This window comes from Amphibalanus amphitrite, unplaced genomic scaffold (genome assembly GCF_019059575.1).
Source record: "Amphibalanus amphitrite isolate SeventyFive unplaced genomic scaffold, NRLGWU_Aamphi_draft 000057F_arrow, whole genome shotgun sequence".
Lineage (NCBI taxonomy): Eukaryota > Metazoa > Arthropoda > Thecostraca > Balanomorpha > Balanidae > Amphibalanus > Amphibalanus amphitrite.
In genome coordinates, this window is record NW_024881553.1 from 47980 (window position 1) to 68353 (window position 20374).

The following is a 20374-nucleotide window of genomic DNA, read 5'->3' on the forward strand; positions in this document are numbered from 1 at the left end:
GGTGCCCGCCCAGACTAATGTCTTCCCCCTCCTATTCCTATCATCATTCCAGGCCTGAACTGGTCTCGTCTGACCGAAAGGGCCCAACCCAACAAAACAGACAAAGCCTCAACCCCCTAGGCTCCGGGCTGGATGGGCACCGAGAAGCTCTCATAAGAGGGCGCCCGTAGCCGGGTCGGGTGCAGTGAGTATCAGCGGGCTGGGTGACTAGTATCTAATTGGGTGGGCATGTCAGACTGCCCTGCTGGTAGACAGACGTTCGACGAACCCGCTACCGCAGCAGATTCGCAAATATCAGTCTTAGATTGACGGACATGCGCTAGTAACTGATATTCGGGACGGACACCGTTCCGTGCTTCTATCCTCAGGATACTGAAATCCTTCTCCTCCACGCCGCAAACCCCCTCCGGGCTGGACAGGCAACTTTATCTCATGCGGGCTGCTCCCTTGGAGCGGCACCGCTGCTCCCGAGGGAGCGCACCCCGTAGCCGGGTGCAGTGAGTGCCTTGGGGCTGGGTGGCCTATCCTCTGGACGGGCTCAGCCCCGGCGACTCACTAGGGTGCCTGCCCAGACCAATGTCTCCCCCTATATCCTATCATCCTCCCGGCTCTGAAATGGTCTCAATGGACCGAAATGGCCTAACCCAACAAACAAAAAACAAAAATCGGGACGGAAGGGGCCTTCCCTATAGCTCAATGGCGCAAAACTTGGTACAGCTCACAATATAGCTCGATGCTCAACGCTCATATCGTGTCCAACTATGGCGCATAAAGAAGTGCACAAATTTCTCGAGCTCAACCCTGATTATATTATATAGCATTTATCACAAACATACAAATACACTTCATCATGAATATTCATTCACTATGCACGCATAAAGATGCATCAGAAATAATATAAGTCTATGGCAAACTGTTTGATGAGATATGTGCTACATTGGCAAGCTGACCGCTTTCTCTTAATGAACAACATGGCACTTTCGGGATCAACACCGACCTTCACTCGTCTCCAACTCTGCTTGCCAACGTAACTCAACGCCACCAACCGCGGCTCTGCGCGTTAACAAACAACTGGGCTGAGTGGTCACATCCGGCGGCGCCTCACCAGCTCAGCTCTACCACAGCCTCATACACGCGTCAACGATGCACCGGCCGGCGGCGCCGCGCCCGGCCCGACCGGCAGCGCAGCTATCACATGGGTCTGCCCGTGCCGCCGTGGCCGCCGTCACACCACCGTGTCGTGGCTCGAGTGCAGGCTGTAGCCGTTGTGTTTGAGCTTTCCGTTGAGAGGGATGCTCGGCTCAAGCCTGTGCCGGCTGAAGAAGCGTCGGAACCAGTCTTTGATGCAGTCCCAGGCGGGCGGCGCGTCTGCCAGCGGCGGCGCCGCCACCTCGGCCAGCTCGTCGGCCCGCTCGGGGCCCCGCTCCTGCTCTCCGTGGTCGTGCTCCTCCGGCTCCGGCGGCGGGCCGAGCTCGGCCGGCTCCGGCTCCGGCCGGCCGTCCTCGTCCTCCGACACACGCTCGGCGCCGGCCGGCTCCAGCTGCTCCTCCAGCCGCGACCGCAGCAGGCGACAGCTCAGCATGGGCTCGGCGCTCTCGCCGCCGCCGGCGCCCGTCTCCTGTTCGCGCGCCAGCAGCTCGCGACAGTCGGCCACCGAGCGCGAGTCGCGCCGGCGCGCCACCGGCCGCGCCGGCAGCCGCAGCGCGCGTGGAAAGTTGTCCAGGCTGCGCGACTCGCGGACGGCCGGCAGTGAGGCGGGCCGCTGGCAGAGGCGCGGCACGGCCAGCCGGCGGCGCGGCGGGCTCTCGGCCCGGCTGGCCGGCCGGCTCGGCTCGCGGCTGGCCGCCGAGCCGCGCGTCCGCACGCTAGCCAGACTGAGCCGGCTGGCGGCCGCGTGCGACGGCTCGTGACGGCGCACAGTGGCCGCGCGAGAGAAGAGCGGCGCCTGCGCCGGCTGGTCGAGCGGCGGCGGCCGTTTGTGATCCGACCCAACCAGCCAGTGCGTCTCCACCAGCCCCTTGCCCTTCATGTGGACGGGACCGCGCGGCACCGTCTGGTAGCCGCCCAGCTGGGTCAGCGTGCGCTGGCACTGGTCCGAGATGTGGATGCGCAGCGGCTCGCCGGTCGACTCGATCCGGGAGGCCGTGTTGACCGTGTCTCCGAACAGGCAGTAGCGCGGCATGGTCAGACCCACCACGCCGGCCACCACCTGACCTGAGGGCGCCGCACAACAAGATCGCGTCACAGTCACGTCACACGTGTCACGAAGGTCACGAATTTTAACTCTAGAACACATCGAACCGGCGGCCACAGGAGATAAACACGCTAACGCAGCCCCAACCTCCCTAACCCCTCCCTAATCCTTTTCAACCTCATACCGCCCAGTCCCACCCCAGCCACTCCTGACCACTGAGATCTTCCTACCTGTGTGTATGCCGATACGCAGTTTGAGCTGCTCGCCAGGCCGGTGCTGGATCTTGTGCTGTCGGATGGCGTCCAGCAGACTCAGCGCCATGGAGGCGATCTCGCCCGCGTGCTGGATTCCGTTCGGCTTCGGAACGCCCGACACCTGGTGGTCGGGATGGAAACATTGGTTTAGGTGTGTCCGCTGGGGGTGCTGGTGTCTGGCGATCTTGCATTGCATCCATGGTGGCTACACTCCATTTACCTACACGCCTTCGAAGACACCGTTTTCGCCAGTAGCTGGCTAATTATCGTCATACGCGTTTTTCTTTAAGAGTTTACACAAGTGAATGTTGCTGATTCGAACTAAACGGTGTATCATCATTTGCTCCTATTGCCGGTCACTCACCACCATATACGCGTCGCCGATCGTTTCCACTTTGTAGACGTCGTAACTTCGGATGATGCGGTCAAAGACGGTGTACAGGTCGTTCAAAAGTTCCACCACCTGTAACAGGCCAAGCGAGGACCGTCAGAAGGGCCGCATCGCTCCGTCGTTTCCACCCTCAGAACAGTCAAAGCCTTCTCCTCCACGCCTCAACCCCCTGATTCGGGCTGGACGGGCAACTTTGTCCCATGCGGGTAGCTCCATCGGAACACATCTGTAGCCGGGTGCAGTGAATGCTTGGGGGGGGGGGGGGGCTGGTCGGCCTGTCGTCTGGACGGGCTCAGCCCCAGCGACTCACCAGGGCGCTCGCCCAGACCAATGTCTCCCCGGCCTAATTCCTATCATCCTTCCGGCCCTGAAATGGTTTCGTCAGACCGGACTGGCCCAACCTAACAAAGCAAACAAACATAAGGGCCATGTGCGCTGCGTGGTACGTTACAGGTCCGCCCATAAATCATATGCAGCACGCACTTCGCAGTTCGCACTTCGGTTACTGAGCGCTACGTCATCAAATTAGTGTACGTACCATTACAAGAAGCCGACTGGTTGGAGAGGTAAATAATTTTCACATGACAAATGAAAATGGTACGGTACTCGTTCAATCAAATTGAAAATATGGCATTTCAGCCAACTAAAAGGCTGCAACTGCGACTTCATTTAACCCGCGCCCTGGTGGGGGGGGGGCTATTTTTTGCCCCCCCCTCCAGACTTTTTGATATATCTCCAGAACCGCTGCGCCGATCGTCACCAAACTTTCAGTACCCTCCCGGACATCAATTTTACACATTGTGACCAAAAATTTTTCCAAAGGCTATGATAGGTTGGCCGGAAATGACGTCAGAGTGACGTCATGTTCTGCCGTTTTCGACCCAAAAAAGGGTTTCGCGGGAAGAGCTGTCAGGCCTATAGCTTTGCAAATACAGAAAAATGATAAAGACATAAAAGCTGTAGAATCAACAGGGCTACAAAACTGCTATCTCGGATTTTTGAAATTTTTGGATTTTGACCCCCAAAAATCAAAAAATAAATTTTTTGCATAAAATAATCGAAAAATCCAAAAACTTTTTTGAATTTCGCAAAAACCGGAATATATGTGATAGTGCTTACCGCCTTCCATCCACATACCAAATTTGAGATCGATACCTCTTTTTTTGGCGAAGTTATAGCGAAAAAACTGTTCAAAATTGATGACGTCAAATTTTCAAACTCAATTTTTAGCAATTCTAGACCCCGTAGCGCAAAACAAAGACCACCATTAGACTCCCCGTGACGAGCTGCATCGAATCAATACCCATTTAATGCAAAACTATCAACTTTAAAGTTTGACCTTTTTTGGCCTGACCTTGACCTGACCTTGACCTGAACTTCACCAGAAAGTGACCTAAGCCGTACCTGATAGTCTTATAACCAATACCATTGAGTTGGAAATGAAAAATTGGCCATAAAACATGCATCACACAACCTTAGTAAAGTTGGGCTCATGTGACCTGACCTGTGACCCTTGGTGACCTGACCTGTGACCTGACCTGGTATTGTCAGTGACCTCTAATAGTAATATATCTACTAGGCAACTGACGCCCTATCGCTGATTCTCGACAAAATGCGTTTTCCTCGGTGTTATAGCGCATTCCCTAGAAGACCCGTGAACGGTGAAACATTTCATCTTTGACCTGACCTGTGACGTCATCGGTGACCCCGAGGTCAATGAAATTTGGTTTTCCTCGACAAATTTGACAGGCCTTTCGAACGCCGTTTGAATTTTGCGGATCCGTCCAGTAGTTTCGGAGATACGAGGGGGGGCAAAAAATAGCCCCCCCCCCCCCACCAGGTCGCGTTATAAACAGACCCCACCAGGGCGCGGGTTAAGTCAACGATTCCCTCCTCCATTCCTCTGTCTCTCCACAGCCCCCTCCCCTCTCTCCGTCCCTCTCAGTCTCGACGGCCATCGCTGCGCCTCTGACCTGGAGCGGTTTGCTCTCGGCCGAGATCCTGGTGAAGCCGACGATGTCGCTGAAGTAGATGGTGACCGAGTCGAACGTCTCCGGCTGGACGGGGATGCCCCGTGTCAGGTCCGACGCCACCGACCTGCCGGCATCGGTCAGCTGAGGTCAACGGGCTACAAAGGTGGGTCGGAGGCCACGGGTTACCCGGCTGGACGGCGTGTGAGAGGTCAGAAGTCGCATGGCTATTCAATTCGACGTCACAGGACTGGTCATCTGGTTACATCATGCATAGTGCACTGCAGTCTACAAATAGGTCACAAGTCTGAATGAGTTTGCTTGTGAGTCCACAGGACGACCTGGACGATTGGCAGGGTAAGATGTTACTGGTTAGTGGTTAGGACAGAATTGTGTGACCTGAGTGCAGAGTGGAAAAGTGGCATGATAGAGCTGACTGTCCCCCAGGGAATAATGCGTCACAGACCTGCGTGGTCACAGACCGCGAATTGGCTGGGTGGAATCTCAGAGTTAGAACTGAAGCTTGGAGACAGAGCCACAGAGAAAATAATGTAACTCTGTCGGGAAACATAAGGCTTAGTATCGATATAAGTAGCAAGGCCTGCAGAAGAGCCCGTGGAACTGGCACTTCACTTCCGTTTAATGATAACTTTCCCATCCCAGCTCGAATAAAACAGATGATGTTACGAAACGAAAGGATTCTAAACACACAGAATGTTCTCGTCGATCAGCCGCCGGTCACATGCCGGCCACGGCGCTGGCAAGTTGTGCGACATTCTCCTGCGCCGCCGTCATGGGCCATATAGAGCACGATAAAAACGCTATCGCACTATCGGCAATGTTTTTCCAATACGACCGGCAATCGTAACGGGCATGGATGGCACTGTCATAAAATCGGCCGGACAACGTCAACAGGAGGAAAATGCGGAGAGCATATTAGCGTTCGGGGGGTGATAGGCATCGTACTGGTCTGATGACACGTGGGCAGGCGACTGAGCGGCCGCTGCCGGGGACCTGTGACGTCGGGCGGCGATACGGGTATCGGCCGTACCTTCGTCCAGCGCCCGTCAAAAAGTATATGGCGCTCATGTAGTGAGCCGAAAATAGAGGCTGCAAAGGGCATCGGGAAAGCGTTATCGTGTACCGGAAGAGACTAAAGGAGGGAAAAGATTGAGGTACGGAGTTTGAACGGAGATGGAGTGAAGAAAGAAACAGGGGGACGCGCGGCAGACAGAGTCCGCCATCGGGACCTACTCGGGCAGCATGCGGTACAGCAGCGCCTCCGTCTTCTGTTTCTCCTCGTTCAGCAACTGCGTCCGCTCTCTGACTAGATCCTCCAGGTTGTTGGCGTACTTCTCCATCTTCTCCATCATCTGGTTGACGAGGTTGGTGGAGCTGCCGGACAGTTACACACACAACGTCAGTAGCCGTGACACTTATCGTACGATCATTACTGAAAACTAATGATGATCATGTCCAACTGCAAGAAACTGTACATGGCATCCCATTTTTAACACACGTTATCGGCGCGAATAACCGATGCGACATATTCGGGCGTATATCCGTTGGGCAAGCATTCATCGTGACGACTCGACATGATCCAGCTGACATGTGCACGACAGGACGCCCTTAGCGCCGCGTCCGGCCGGATGTGCCGGTGGACGCGGCCACTAAATCTGTGGCGGGTGACAGCTCAGCGGGGTACTCACAGGCCGGCGCGCAGCGGCTGCAGCAGTTTCTTAATCTCCAGAAATCCGGGCCGGGAGGCTTCTGATTCTTGCCAGCACTGCTGCATGCAGTCGACCACCAGCTGGGGGGCACAGACATATACTGTCAGCGCCGGCCGGCACTCACACAGAGTCGCCCAGGTCGGACTCAGAGTGGAAACGGAGCAGGGGATGTTATTGGGAACGCTACCTAGCAATCGCTTTTTGGTTTCTAGCCTGACGTGGATTGGTTGTACCGTTATACAAAGTTGTAATTGTAAATCAGGCCGTAGCTGAAAAAATTACGAAAACACATTTGGCATTGCTCACTCTCAGTTATCAAGGCTCCATTCGAAGTTCGAACCACGCTTATCGGCCCAGCTCGGCCGGCGGCAGACGGCTGTATAGTGGACACTGGTCGGGCTGTAATTACTGTCCTGTGGACAGGCCGGAGCGCCCACTCACCCGCTCCGACTCTGGTGGCATGTCCGGCGGCGGGTGGAGGCAGTTGAGCGGCGGCCGGAACGGCTCCTGACCCGGCGCCGGCACCTGCTTCACCAGGCCGACGATCTCTGCCGAACGAGCACAAAGTCAGCGCGCCGAACGAGCACACAGTCACCCCGTCGAACGAGCACACAGTCGACAGCTCGGTCAGCTTAAACAGCGACAGGAGGCATCACGCGACGGTCGGTGACAAAGCGCCGAGAGTTTCAGCATGTGGTGGAAAATGTACGCATAATGAGCATGCCAAGTTCGGTTGCCTGTTGGGTGTTCTCTCAGGGCTGTTTTATACCGGTCACAACTCTCCATCCCGTATGTGGTCTCATCCCCGTTCAATCATCCCCCGCCCACTCACGTTTCGGCTCGAAGCTCGGAGGACCGTCGACTCCGCCGAACGGTCCGTCCCGGCACATTATCTCGTGCAGGATGATGCCGAACGCGTACACGTCATCAGCGCGACTGCACGGCGTCTGTGGGGCCCTCAGCTGCTCGGGACTCTTCCACAGCTGACCTGTCATACACAAACCGGCTAAACGTTAAACGGGGGACGGTCGGTGGTGGTGGGGACGTCAGACAATGCATGCATATTTGCTTAAAGGAAATAGTTCACTTTTAACATGGGGTTTTGAGCTGGAATAGCAGTTTCGTAGCTTGAGCTGAGACTAGCACAAATCAGGAGCTTTTACGGCTCAACGATCACCCTAGACGAAGATATTCCATTTCTCGTTCCGAAAAGAGTGCCTTGTAGAGGAATGCGTGCCTTGCACAGGAATGCAGCCACGTCATCGTCAGCCAATCAGCGTGCTGCTTACAGCCAATGCAGTATGCGTAGGTTTGAGCTACGCAATATGATTGGTCAATGCGTAATAAGCTTCCGCGTCAAACATTATTTTACATAGAATATAGTTCGTCCTATATTGAAATATAGAAAATAATTGTTTTTACAAAAAGGTTTTATTTTATTTCATGATTATTTTGAGCATAAAAAATCATAAATCAATAGCAAAATACTGATTTCAGGAAAGTGGACTGTTTCCTTTAATGCCTACCAAGGGAATGTATCCCGAAGTAGCTTAGATCAATTGCACTCTGTGACTGTCAAGTAACAAGAATTAGGGATAATCCCGTCTTTCCCGAAGCCCGCACGATATAAAGTCCGCACCAGTCGACACCCATAGGTCTGCTGTGACGTGTGTGGACGTCTGCTGTGACGTCGGCCACGTCGGCACAATACGCAAAGTGTGTGACGTGACAGACCGTGACGCTCATCGCAGATGATCCTCGGATGTAACGAAACAAGAGCGTCAGAGGAAAGCTACACACTCGTTAATCCGTGCGTGAGGGCATTTTACGTCAAAGGATCCGGACAGTTTGCGTCAGAGCCCATAAGCGCACACCCCGCGTCAGTGTATCCGGAGTCCGGACGGTTTCGGTCAGTGTTTGTGGATTAGTATAGGTTGGTGAATTGGGTCTTTTTTCGCCAGTGTGCGGGCTGTGTTTGCGGGCGCGACTCACTCTTGTAGTACTGGTAGTTGGACTGGCTGTCCAGGTCGGCCGCCGCGCGCAGGTCGCGCATCCCGAAGTCGGTGACTTTGAGTACCCAGCGCGAGGTGACCACACAGTTGGACGACTTGAGATTGCCGTGCACCAGCAGGGCAGAGTTGTGCAAATAAAGCATTCCCTGCAACGGCCGCAGCGGCGCCCGGCCGGACATCGAGTTAAAACAGGCGCAGCTATAAACGGCGTCACACCAGCCGCGCTGACCGGCCGTCCAAGGCCAGTCCCGTCACCACCGAGCAGGGGATTGTTTACGGCGCACCCAGCAGAAAGGCCGGGCTATTTATAGCTCAGCCAACCACCTGTCTCTGGCCCCAATAGGCATTGTCCAATTCTGAAAATGGTAACTTTCCGCGACATGACTTTCCACAGCGCTCGTTTGCACTTCGTTTCCGTTGTGCACAGTGCGATTCTTTCATGACTCTGTTTGGTATCAAATTTTTAATTTTAACATTCGGTCACGAATCCACGATCACGGCAATCGCGAAGAAACAGTACACACTGCTCACCTTCACAAGATCTCGAATAAGCTCGGCGATGAACATGTACTCCAATGTGAGCTCCCCACCCTCCAGAATGTCCTGTAACGGACGGATAGGGCATCAGACAGCGGTCCCCGGAGGCAAGGGGCGCTGGAAACTCGCCCCCTCAGGGGCTCCACGGTATCGTGGAGCGGGCAACGCCCCTGTTATAAACAACGCGACAGGCGTCGTAACTAGATTGGTCATGAAATCTCACGATTGAATACTTTGCCGTTCACGGACCATTCTTGTTCCGATCAGATGCTATCACAGAAAATCACATAACATGCAAAGAAAACTTGAAGTCGATCGACGATGACAAATTAGCCGAAATATATAGGTATAGAAAAAAAAAACAGCTACACACCGGCTACGTAGAGGACGTTCCATGACCGATTTTTGTTGTAGCGTGGGCGTGTCTGGGGGAGGGGTGTGTGTGTGTGGGGGGGGGGGGGTACCACTGACCGGCAGGCTGCCGCGGGTATGTGTGTGCGGGAGGGAGGGGCAGCGGGAGGGAGGGTATCACTGACCGGCAGGCTGCCGCGGGTATGTGTGTGTGTGTGGGGGGGGTATCACTGACCGGCAGGCTGCCGCGGGTATGTGTGTGTGTGTGGGGGGGGGGGGAGGTATCACTGACCGGCAGGCTGCCGCGGGTATGTGTGTGTGTGTGTGGGGGGGGGAGGTATCACTGACCGGCAGGCTGCCGCGGGTATGTGTGTGTGTGGGGGGGGAGGTATCACTGACCGGCAGGCTGCCGCGGGTATGTGTGTGTGGGGGGGGGGGGACAGCGGGGGGATAGCACTGACCGGCAGGCTGCCGCGGGTATGTGTGTGTGGGGGGGGTATCACTGACCGGCAGGCTGCCGCGGGTATGTGTGTGTGTGGGGGGGGGGGATATCACTGACCGGCAGGCTGCCGCGGGTATGTGTGTGTGTGTGGGGGGGGAGGTATCACTGACCGGCAGGCTGCCGCGGGTATGTGTGCGTGTGGGGGAGGGGGCGGGAGGGAGGGTATCACTGACCGGCAGGCTGCCGCGGGTGCAGTACTCTGTGACGATCCGGATACAGGTCGGCTCCACCACGGCACCCAGGAACGGGTTCACGTTCTGGTGCCGCAGCTCCCACATCGTGCTGGCGGAGGGGCGGACACAAGTCAACGACGGAGGCCTGGTATAGTTCGAGAGCACCCAGCGTCACTCGAGGGCGCCCTGCGTCACTGGAGGGCGCCCTGCGTCACTGGAGGGCGCCCAGCGTCACTGGAGGGCGCCCAGCGTCACTGGTGGGCGCCCGGTGCCACCGCCGGACACAAGTCACCGAAGGACGCCCGAAACAGTGCTTGTTTTGGTGGCGATTATGCATCGGGTATCAGCTGCTGCATCCGGTTTATGGTGCCAGCTTCAGAAAATGTGTGTTCAATGCCCGCTCAATGTCTGACGTTTTCGTCGACTGACCGTCCAAAGATATCCAGGCCAGCCATTTGTCCGAAGTTATCCGGAAACTATGCAATTATTTACACTCAACACTGCCATTTAATTTCCATTAAGTGCACTATAACCAGCCCAAAAATGTTAATCACATCGAAAGCTGAGCTTTCTATTCGCCAATCAATGACATACCCGATTACTTTACAAAAATGTTGAGGTGTAGCAAGTGACTGTCCAATGTAATCCAAAGCCTGCTGCCTTTGTCCAACCCAATTCCGAATTGGACATTGGACAAGATCGGAATTCCGAAGGTCAAGTTCCGACTGGCAACACTAATCCGATTGAGTGGGTTCACGGAACAGTCTGAAGTGAGCCATGCAACGTCATGAAGTAAAAACAGTATTCTTGGTACTTGAAATTGTCATGGTTGTTGCTATTAATAGCGATTGCTGACATTTTATACCATCCAGTCGTATATTGAGAAAGGCAGTACAAAAACAGCGACGTATGATAAAAACTCATCAGATGGGAGCGTATTTCAGTGATGGCCACCCGACCACGAGAACATGACATCACCACCGTCAACCGCAGCAGCTACTGGTGTGGGAGAGTTCCTTCTGCCTTAACGTTATATAACCATGCTATCGAAGGCAGTGAACTAACCTTTTTTCTAACGTCAGTAATTTAAGAAGCTTTTTGTGTGATATCAACCCGATGTCGAGGGCTTTCCGCGGCACAAACCATTTCAGCATGGGTACCTTGGATAAATTGGTCGGGAGCCGAAAACATGCGGTGTTTAAAAGAGTCGTTTTAAATACCACCATCTATATCCATAAAACTCAATTTGTCCCTAAAGAGGCGTAGCCAGACGTCATTTTCCTATACTTCCAGTCATGCCACGGTAGTGTCACATCAGCCATACCTGACGGGCAGCCCGGTCCCCCAACATGGCCCGTCGATCGACAGCCGGCGAGTGAGCCACCGCCGTCCACTCACCGCATCTCTTTCATCATGCGGCGCGAGATGTCCGCCTTGCGGCTGAAGTTGAGCGTCTGCACGCGCACAGTATTGTTGTCGTAGCGCCCCGTCATGGTAAAGATCTGGCCAAAACACTTGGACTCGAACGACGCTATACTGGTGATGCTTTGCTGAAATCGCAAACGATTATGTGATGACATAAAAGGCCAAAGGGGCTACAAATTTGCACGACATAGGGCAACTACTATAAAGGCATAATGCTAGACGAACAGGCATCTGCTTAGGTACTTGTCAGTACTAAAGAATGCATCGAATTAACAAAACAGTATGTAAAAGTGCATGAAATTCTCTTATTTAATATTTGAGGCACGGACTTTGCTACACAAACATGAAGTAGTGACCCCAAATAAGCGGCCGAGCAGTAATGACCCTGGTTCCCTCTGCACACTCTCCTCGTGCACGGACCTTGCTGTCACTGAGCGGCGGCGGCCCGGTGTCGAGCGCCTCCGGGGCGATTTTCCAGAGCAGGCCGAGGATCTCCTGCTCCTCCTTCCACATCCTGTACACGTACAGCATGACCAGGATGGCGGCCAGCAGCACCGAGCCCAGCACCGTGGCCACTGTCTGGCGAGGCAGCGGCACGCCGTCACCAGGGGCGGGTCAGTGAGCCAACACAGCGGAACTCACAGAGCGGCACGGAACCAGGCCGCTACGACATAACTAGTGGCAGTGCACTGACTACCCAGTACCCACTGACGGAGTACTTAACACAACTTCAAGACATTAGCCGAGATAAAATAAGGATTTAATAAATAACTCGATATTCTCTGGTTGTCAAGAACGAGGTAACTACTACCGAGTGTGTGTGGGGTGGGGGCAGATAATATATGGCATAGACCACTATACAATATACATACAAAGTGGTGTATGTATAGGTGTATCTGCAGATACATGAGGAGTGCGTGCAAATGAGGGAGAGCGCTGGGGATAGAGCATGTCACGGAGGCGTGGGTCTATGTGCATATATACCCACCTGCCGGCTATCGTCCGGCGTATAGCACTTTGTGCCGTCAAAGCCGCAGTGGGGTTCGTCAATCGGCGGCAGGCCGCCCAGCCATTGGATACTCTTCCCCGTGTCGATCTTAAACTCCTGAAAATAGAGACACAGGGGCGGGTCAGGCTATCATAAACACCAGCCTGAACAGACCCGTGTCCGGCCACAAGTATGACAAGCCAAGCTGGTCGACTTGTTAGGGCTATGAGTTGGTATATCACAGACATATTCTGGACACGAACATATTAAGTCACTAGCGGGTACATTTGTCTACCACGCGGGACCATATAAACAATGTTGAACAAGACATGAAACCGGAGTTTATTTTAATGTATTTCAAATAGTGCTAGGATATCGTGACATGAGCTGCATGAAATCCTCTCAGAGATTTCCTACTCTGCGCGGCATATGATGCGATATACATATCTGTGCCTCGGGACTTGGACAGCACGAGGTAGATAGTAGATACACAGTTTGAGAAGAACCAGAGCCGTCGTTCCGTACCCAGTACGCAGAGATCAGGAGATAGTGGAACCTAGTCTCAGATGGCTGTTAACGTATGCTGAGCATGACCTGATGCCGCAAAAACAGCGCTGAATGACGATGGCGATGAGTCATTGTTGTCGACAAAAATGGCTGACTAATTGGGCTGAATAAGCACGCCGTTTTGAAAAAGGGCTGATCCTACGAGATCCTCGCGTTCTTGTCTTAAAATCCTGTAAAAAGTCTCTGAAAAGTTGACATGTTGACCGGTTCTGACCGACAATGATTGATGCCAGGTTTGGATGCAGGGCGCGCCCAGCCGGGCGCGGCAGACTAGATGACCGCTCGTGTGTGACCAACTGACGAGTGATAAATGATTATGTCATCCGAGGAGTACGTTGGTTGTAAATCACGCTCAGCCGAGCCATCCCGCGGCCCGGCTCACTGAAGGACTGTAATTTGGGACTGGAACGCAGCTGCAGAGCTAGCGCTAAATATAGCAGCGTTATCCAGTGCCATCAATGAGCCGGGAGGCCCGGGCAATGGTCATCACCGAGTGGCGGCTTATGGCCCGAGTGTCCTGCCGTCTTGACCGCCGGACGTCACAACTCAAACCAGCGGCGTATTTAGAAAATCGCGAAGGGGGGGGGGGCAAGGGTTTGGAGGGCGCCACCTCACCCAAGGAGGGCGCCATACGGTCGCGAGATAAAAAATCGCTCAGTGGGGGTGGGGGTTTGGGAGGCGTTTTTTACCATGCCACCAGTTTTTTTTTTTTTTGCGTAACCTCGTATAGGTCGTGCTGCATTGATTTTGCATCGTGTGTATTCATTATACTCCAGGTCACAAAAGGTCAAGTGTTCTTGAAATGCTGCGCCGAAGGCGCGCGAAATTTTTGAAAACAACCTTTTCCTCCGCTTTTTAGGCACGCCTTTTATACGATCACTGTTCAAAGCTCCTCTCGCTCTTTTACCAAATTTGAAGGTGTAAAAAATACCTAAGGTTTGGTCGGGCCGCTGCCACACAAACTGTACAGAAAGCTTGGCTCATGGGTGTCGATGTATAAAAGTTTATTGGCGGTGGCATATCTACGCACCAGATCACCGTATCGGATTGATACCGGAGCGCGAGATGCGTAAACATCATCCAAATTACCTCAGACCAGCCTTAATAGCCTTCTCACAGATGCATACAGTGTACCCACATAACCAGCTTCAATCACCGAAACTTCAGATGCCTGCTGTTGCGCCCGAACCTGTTGACAATATTTAATCGTAATCCATATAGATGCCATGATGCACGTAAAGTAGGATCAATCCGTTAAGACCAAAGACGTGTTTTATGCATCGTAGAGCGTAGATAGTTTTGGTAGGTATAGATACTTCATTCATTGTGCTGAATGCACGTTCATTTGTGGCAGTTTTCACAGGCAAGACATCAACTATGTGCAATAGAACGACTAAGTTGAAAAACATGCCAAAGGAGTAAATAAATGATAGGAGGGCAGCGATCAACGGATATTGCCAATAGGTAGAAGGGCTGCGATCCACAGGAGGGCACTAATAGGTAGAAGAGCCCCGATCAACATCCCGAGTTTCGACAGTAGGGCACCGATAGGTAGGAAGTTGGCGAGCAGCAGGAGGGCGCCAATGGATAGAAGGGCAGCGATCAACAGGAGGGCACCAATAGGTAGGAGGGCGCCGATCAACAATCAACAGGAGGGCGCCACCAGGTAAGAGGGTGGCGAGGAACAGGAGAGCACCAATAGGAGGGTGGCGATCAACAAGAGGTCGCCAATAGGTGGGAGGGCGGTCATCAACTGGAAGTCGCCAATGAGCGGAAGGGTGACGATTAAAATGGGGGTGGCAATGGTGAGGAGGGCGCCTTTGCTCAAGAGGATGACACGAACAGGAGGGCGTCTGTGCGGAGGGCGCTGGTCAACAGGAAGGTGCCAGTGGATAGGAGGGCGGTGATCAACAGGAGGGTGCCAGTGGTTAGGAGGGCGGCGATCTACACGAGGGCGCCAATAGGAGAAGGGCCCCGATTAACATTCAACAGGAAGGACTAGGGAACCAATAGGTAGGAGGGCGGCACTGAACAAGAGGGTGCCAAAAGGGAGAAAGGCGGCCTTCAAAATTTCACATGAGGGCTCAATAGGTAGGAGAGCGCCAATAATTATGAGGACGCCGATCAGCAGAAGGGCGGCAATGTGTAGCAGGGTGGCGACCTACAGGAGGGCGCCTTCGGGTGAGAGGGCGCTTATTTACAGGACAGCGGCTTACATAGGCGACCACCGTTACGCTTAGAGAGCTACAGCCTACAAATGTGGTTGGAGGGCGCCCGAGGGAGCCCTCCAACCGTATTTGGAGGGCGTATTTGGAATGAGCGTCCTCCGAGGGCGCCCTCCATCCGTATTTTCCCTGTAAACACATTCGCGATTGGAGGGCGCCCTCCAGTCGCGATTGTTTTTCGATTCGATTATATCACAATTGCATTTGCGATTGGAGGGCGCCTTCGGCGCCCTCCAATCGCAAAGGGCGCCTTCGGCGCCCAAGAGGGGGGGGGGGCCATTGCCCAGTGCCCCCCCCTGCCTACGCCCCTGACTCAAACCACTGAGATGAGATCCACAGCCCGCGTCTCTGAGCCATCAGCCAAAACTCTGACTCCGCTGAGTTTCGCAGCTCGCCCCACCGAGCCACAACTCTCGGACCACTGAGCTCCACCCTCCACAGCTCGGAATTCCACAGGTTAGCCTGCTGAGCTGCCGGCGCTGGCGTGCCACCGACCCGTGGCGTCTCGTGCGGAACATTTTTCATGCGACTTTCAGTGGCTGACATCGGAGGACTTAGCTGCAGATCATCTTGGATGACGTTAGGCCAAACAACCGCCCCACGAAGGCTGAGATGTTAGATTTGTCGGATAAGTGCGCGTAAAACTGCAGGCAACATGACCAAATAGCGTCTAAACTAGCTGGGTGGCCGGTGCACCGGAGTGGTAGGACAGCGCATCCAAGCCTAGGAGGGCATAGACCATGAGAGTAGAAGGGTGAAACGTAGCATCAACAGTAGCCGGATGGACCAGTGCACCGTTGTAATGACAGCTTGGTGTCACGGACAGCCCAGCACAATATACCGTGATTGTGAAGACAGCCCGCAACCCGGCCTCACCGGCAGCCCGCCGTTGTAAGGACAGCCCGCAGCCCCCCAACTCTCACCGGCAGCGTCGAGTTGGTAAGGAAGAATTGGCCGACTTGCGCCATGCAGTCGTCGCAGCTGAGCGCGAACTGGTGGCTGTTCTCGTAGCGGATGTGCAGGCCGCAGCCGGACTGCAGCGCCAGCACGGTGAAGTTGCCCTCCGAGTCGCCATTGTCGTCCATCTTGATCACCGAGCCCATCACACCTGCAGGCAGCGCGGAGAGTGGTTGGTGAAGGTGACGACCAGATGGTGTAGACAGAGAATGCGAGGTTAGAAACTAATACTGCGAGATTATGTGGGTGGTAATAAGCGAGCATCGTGTAACTAGTGGTGGTGAGAAGCAGGTAACGCGGTGATAACTCTGGCACCACGAACCCGTTAAAACACACATACGAAGATACACGCACTATTTATAGTATTTCATCGATACGCTAAGTGAATTATACATCCTTATAACCTTGGAAAAAAAAACAAACAAGAAACGTGAAAAATGTAAAACTCGCCAGCAATAGCCTCGCCATCACGGGGCTGTCGCGACCCGACCGGCCGGCGGTGGTGGTACTCACTCTGAAACGTCTGGTTGCGGATGCGCATCACAATGTCGGAGCCGTTGGTGAGGATCTGTCGGAGTGGCACTCCCGGGTTGTCGCTGATGGTGCGGTTCAGCGCGCGCGCGTACATCATCACAGAGTCGTACAGGTAGGCCGCGTACACGCCCACATGCTGAAAGGAGCGGGGCGGGGTCACACGGGGGCGCCGGGGGAGGGGGCGGGGAGGGTCACACGACAGGCACTGGGGCAGGGGAGGTGACGGATATCTATGACACGGCACACAGCTGGTCCTCAGGTTACATAATTCGAGCAGTCGCCCCATCGTCAGCTAGCGCGTTGCTCTCCAGATATAGATAGATGAATGGTTACCGGCATTAGCCACGATGACGCATATATATATATTATTTCGGCATGGTAAAACTCAAATAAGCACGAATAAATATTTTAGAGTTTTAGTTTCGTACCTTCACCTTGTTCGAAGCTCGAAGTGAGGTGGGAAATACCACGCAACGTTTCCCCGAACCGCTCGCGAAAGGCTGTATGGACTTCCTAATGTGCTTCTCAATCCCAGTTCCTTTGAGCGATAAATTCCCTAGCCTTTATCAATGCTCTACCCTCAGCACACATCCCTCCATCACCCACCCCACTACCCTGCTCACCGGTGCGTCTGGTCTCACCGCCGGCGCGTCGCCTCTCACCACCGGCGCGTCGCGTCTCACCACCAGTGCGCCACATCGCGCCGCCGGCGCGCCGCGTCCCTCACCTTTTTGAACGGCCACCAGCCGGGCGATGTGATGTCGAACGGCGGCCGCTCGTTGTAGGTGCGCACCAGCCGACTGAAGGCGTCGTGGCCGCGCGGCGGCGTGGCCATCACCACCAGCAGGCTGCGCAGCGGGCTCACGTCGCTCGCCTGGCACTCGTAGTCCGAGTAGTGTGCCAGCTCCCACATCTTGTCGGCGGCTGTCGGCCCGGGGCCACAGGGGGCGGTCAGACGGTTAGCGGCGGGCACTTGGGGGGGGGGGGGGGGAACGTCGAGGAAGGAATAGCCGCATGAGCGAGGAAATGAAAATTTGAAAAATGTATCGTTGAAAAAACAGAAGAGTATCGGGATACCATCGGCGTGGCTCATGGAAACCTATGCGGTTATTCATAAGCGATGAAATTAAACTACCACCAATAAAGAGGCTAACAGAAATCACAATATATCATATAAATTGAAAAGAGTTATCATAGGTGTTTCATCAGGCGTCGACCAGGAAGACAGCTGAAATTAATGTGCAATCAATAGAAATGTGATAGGGGAGAGTGGTGCAGGAGGCCCCCCTTAAGCTCAGTTGCTATTTTTAGACAACTGATAATATTTAAGAGCTAACGTGTGCATGCGCTGTGAGCATGCATCATTTTCCCATACATATTTGCATTCAAAATGAATCTAGGGGGTACACAAACCGTAAACTTTAACATTTTGGAAAAAGTTGCAAAAGGGCCTCTTACACTATGGGTATGGTAAGACGCCCCCCCCCCCTCGGGCGTTTAACAAGGCAAGTCGACTTGTAAAAGACGTTTTGCGAACACAGCTGCAAGGCCTTTTATTTCGAAAAGCTAAGCAAATACGGTGTTATCGAAACCAATAACACTTCCAAAGCGCTCGAACAATGCGAAAACTAGCACAACCAAACGCTGATGACCAACGAAAATTGTACCTATTACCTCTAGAAAAAGAAACAGAAAAAAAAAGAAACAAAAACAAACTCCTTGAAAAAAGAATGCCACGCCTGCCGCAGGTGCAGGCGTTTTAGCATCGGGGGCGTTTTTTATCGGGGGGCGTTTTATAATCCTCGAAGGGAGGGCCTCTTAAAAAAATGCAGTGTTTTAACGTCACAATATTTATGGTTTATGAGACATTTGCAGCGCACCAGAACATGGTCTATTCTGAAGCTAACATGTGACAATTTCGATGAGATAAGATTGCATTTGATAGCCATTGTTTTTTCAGATATATAAGGGTGATAAAGATGCATATATCTAGCAAGTAAAGGGGCAAAAACAGAAACAGGCTTACCAAAAGTCGCTGCGACGCACCTGATACCTCAGGTTTCGTGAGTTGTTGTTTCAAGAGGGCTTCTGCTTTACAAGAACATTAAAAAATAAATAACATTATTGGTTTGGTAAAAAAAGCGATGGGGCCTCTTACCGACCCTGGGCGTCTTACACGGATCTCCCCTACTTAGCTGCTGTATGTATAATGCTTGTCTAACTAGCTTCACTAGAATAAGATAAAAGCACGACAACACTATAAAATAATGAATTATGCAAAATAAACAAAAACTGTTTTCTTGGTTTGATATAGCTCGATCTGAGCTGCAAGCATCGTTTGAACGCGTCACGAGCGGTGCACACACTATTCGCCCGGGTACCCGCGCGGAACCGTTTGTTTTACCTACGCCACATGTATTTGAAGGAGTTCGACTTGGTGACGACAAAGTCCAAGTCGATGTAGATGACCATGTAGGTGCCGTCGAGGAGGTTGAACATCGACATGGTGGTCAGCATGTTCTGCAGAGACTCAGACGTGCCCAAGAAGACGTATACTGGTGGCGAGGGAACACGGGGAGGTACTGTTAGAAATCGGCACGGGACGCGGTATGTCTCAGCACGGCACGGCAGGTATAGACTGACGCAGTGCTGAGATTCTAGCACAGAGTGTGTGTATGTACGAACATAGCAGACCGAGGCCCCGCAAGGCGCCTCTGCAGCTAACGCATTATTGCAACATTTATAATGTTCTGATGATTTCACAGCAAGCATACGGCTAAACGCTTTCAGAATAGGTAGGTACTAGCTATACATACAGCCAAAATTAGCCGCCAGAAAAAACTATTCATCAGTTGCAAAAGCGACGCGAAACCTTACTTCATTGTATGGGAGCACCGACATTGCCATCGTTTTATTTCAGCACTGCCAGCAAACCGCTCAGAACACTTGGTCACTTGTGGTAATGACCAGAGCCAACTGGGGTCGGCCTGCATCCGACGTATACGCACCTCGGGTGCCATCCTTGGTCTCCTTGATGACGTTGGCGAGCATTTGCAGGTCGCAGCAGGCGCTGCGCTCCTTGCAGCACCGGTCGTAGTCGGGAATCACCACCTTGTGGTTGATGGTCATCCCCTCCGAGATGGCCAGCTGTGGGGCAGAGCGGCCGGTCAGCCGACCGGGTACGGTCCGGTCAGGTCAGGTCAGGGCGCGTCTGTGACTCATACGGTTCAGATGAGATCACTCCCGACGGACCCATCGGGCCAGCTGAGGTCACACCGGGTCAGACTGGACGGGTCGGTGCTATTTATTCAGGTCTGACTAAGTTTGGTCGGCGCGGGTCAGGTCAGATCAGTCCGCGCGTTATCGGCAACCAGGGCCTCGTTTCATAAAGCGAGTCCGTAACTTACGCCATTTTTGGGCTTGTATTGCAAGCACATGTGAAGCGATAAATTTATTTCCCCTTCTCCCTTCCGTTCTTGCTTGCAAGATAAATAAATTCAACGATTCAAACGGATTCAAACTATCGTCATCGCTTCCCATGCACTTGCAATAAAATACCAAAAA

General features: G+C 53.4%; 1 protein-coding gene across 1 annotated transcript in view; it reads right to left on the reverse strand.

Moving 5' to 3' along the window:
- Positions 1 to 785: 785 nt before the first annotated feature.
- Positions 786 to 20374, reverse strand: part of LOC122378271 (receptor-type guanylate cyclase Gyc76C-like) — a 72734-nt gene continuing 53145 nt past the window's right edge. Inside the window, exons 4-22 of the mRNA XM_043359135.1 lie at positions 19819 to 19957; positions 19219 to 19365; positions 17538 to 17734; positions 16790 to 16946; positions 16243 to 16427; positions 12528 to 12644; positions 11960 to 12118; positions 11513 to 11664; positions 10115 to 10223; positions 9083 to 9154; positions 8532 to 8697; positions 7372 to 7527; positions 6981 to 7087; positions 6519 to 6619; positions 6064 to 6204; positions 4813 to 4936; positions 2813 to 2911; positions 2425 to 2569; positions 786 to 2214 (exon numbers count right to left, since the gene is read on the reverse strand). Coding sequence (XP_043215070.1) covers positions 1226 to 2214; positions 2425 to 2569; positions 2813 to 2911; positions 4813 to 4936; positions 6064 to 6204; positions 6519 to 6619; positions 6981 to 7087; positions 7372 to 7527; positions 8532 to 8697; positions 9083 to 9154; positions 10115 to 10223; positions 11513 to 11664; positions 11960 to 12118; positions 12528 to 12644; positions 16243 to 16427; positions 16790 to 16946; positions 17538 to 17734; positions 19219 to 19365; positions 19819 to 19957 — 3462 coding nt within the window. The 3' untranslated portion in view covers positions 786 to 1225. The remainder of the gene's footprint in view (positions 2215 to 2424; positions 2570 to 2812; positions 2912 to 4812; positions 4937 to 6063; positions 6205 to 6518; positions 6620 to 6980; positions 7088 to 7371; positions 7528 to 8531; positions 8698 to 9082; positions 9155 to 10114; positions 10224 to 11512; positions 11665 to 11959; positions 12119 to 12527; positions 12645 to 16242; positions 16428 to 16789; positions 16947 to 17537; positions 17735 to 19218; positions 19366 to 19818; positions 19958 to 20374) is intronic.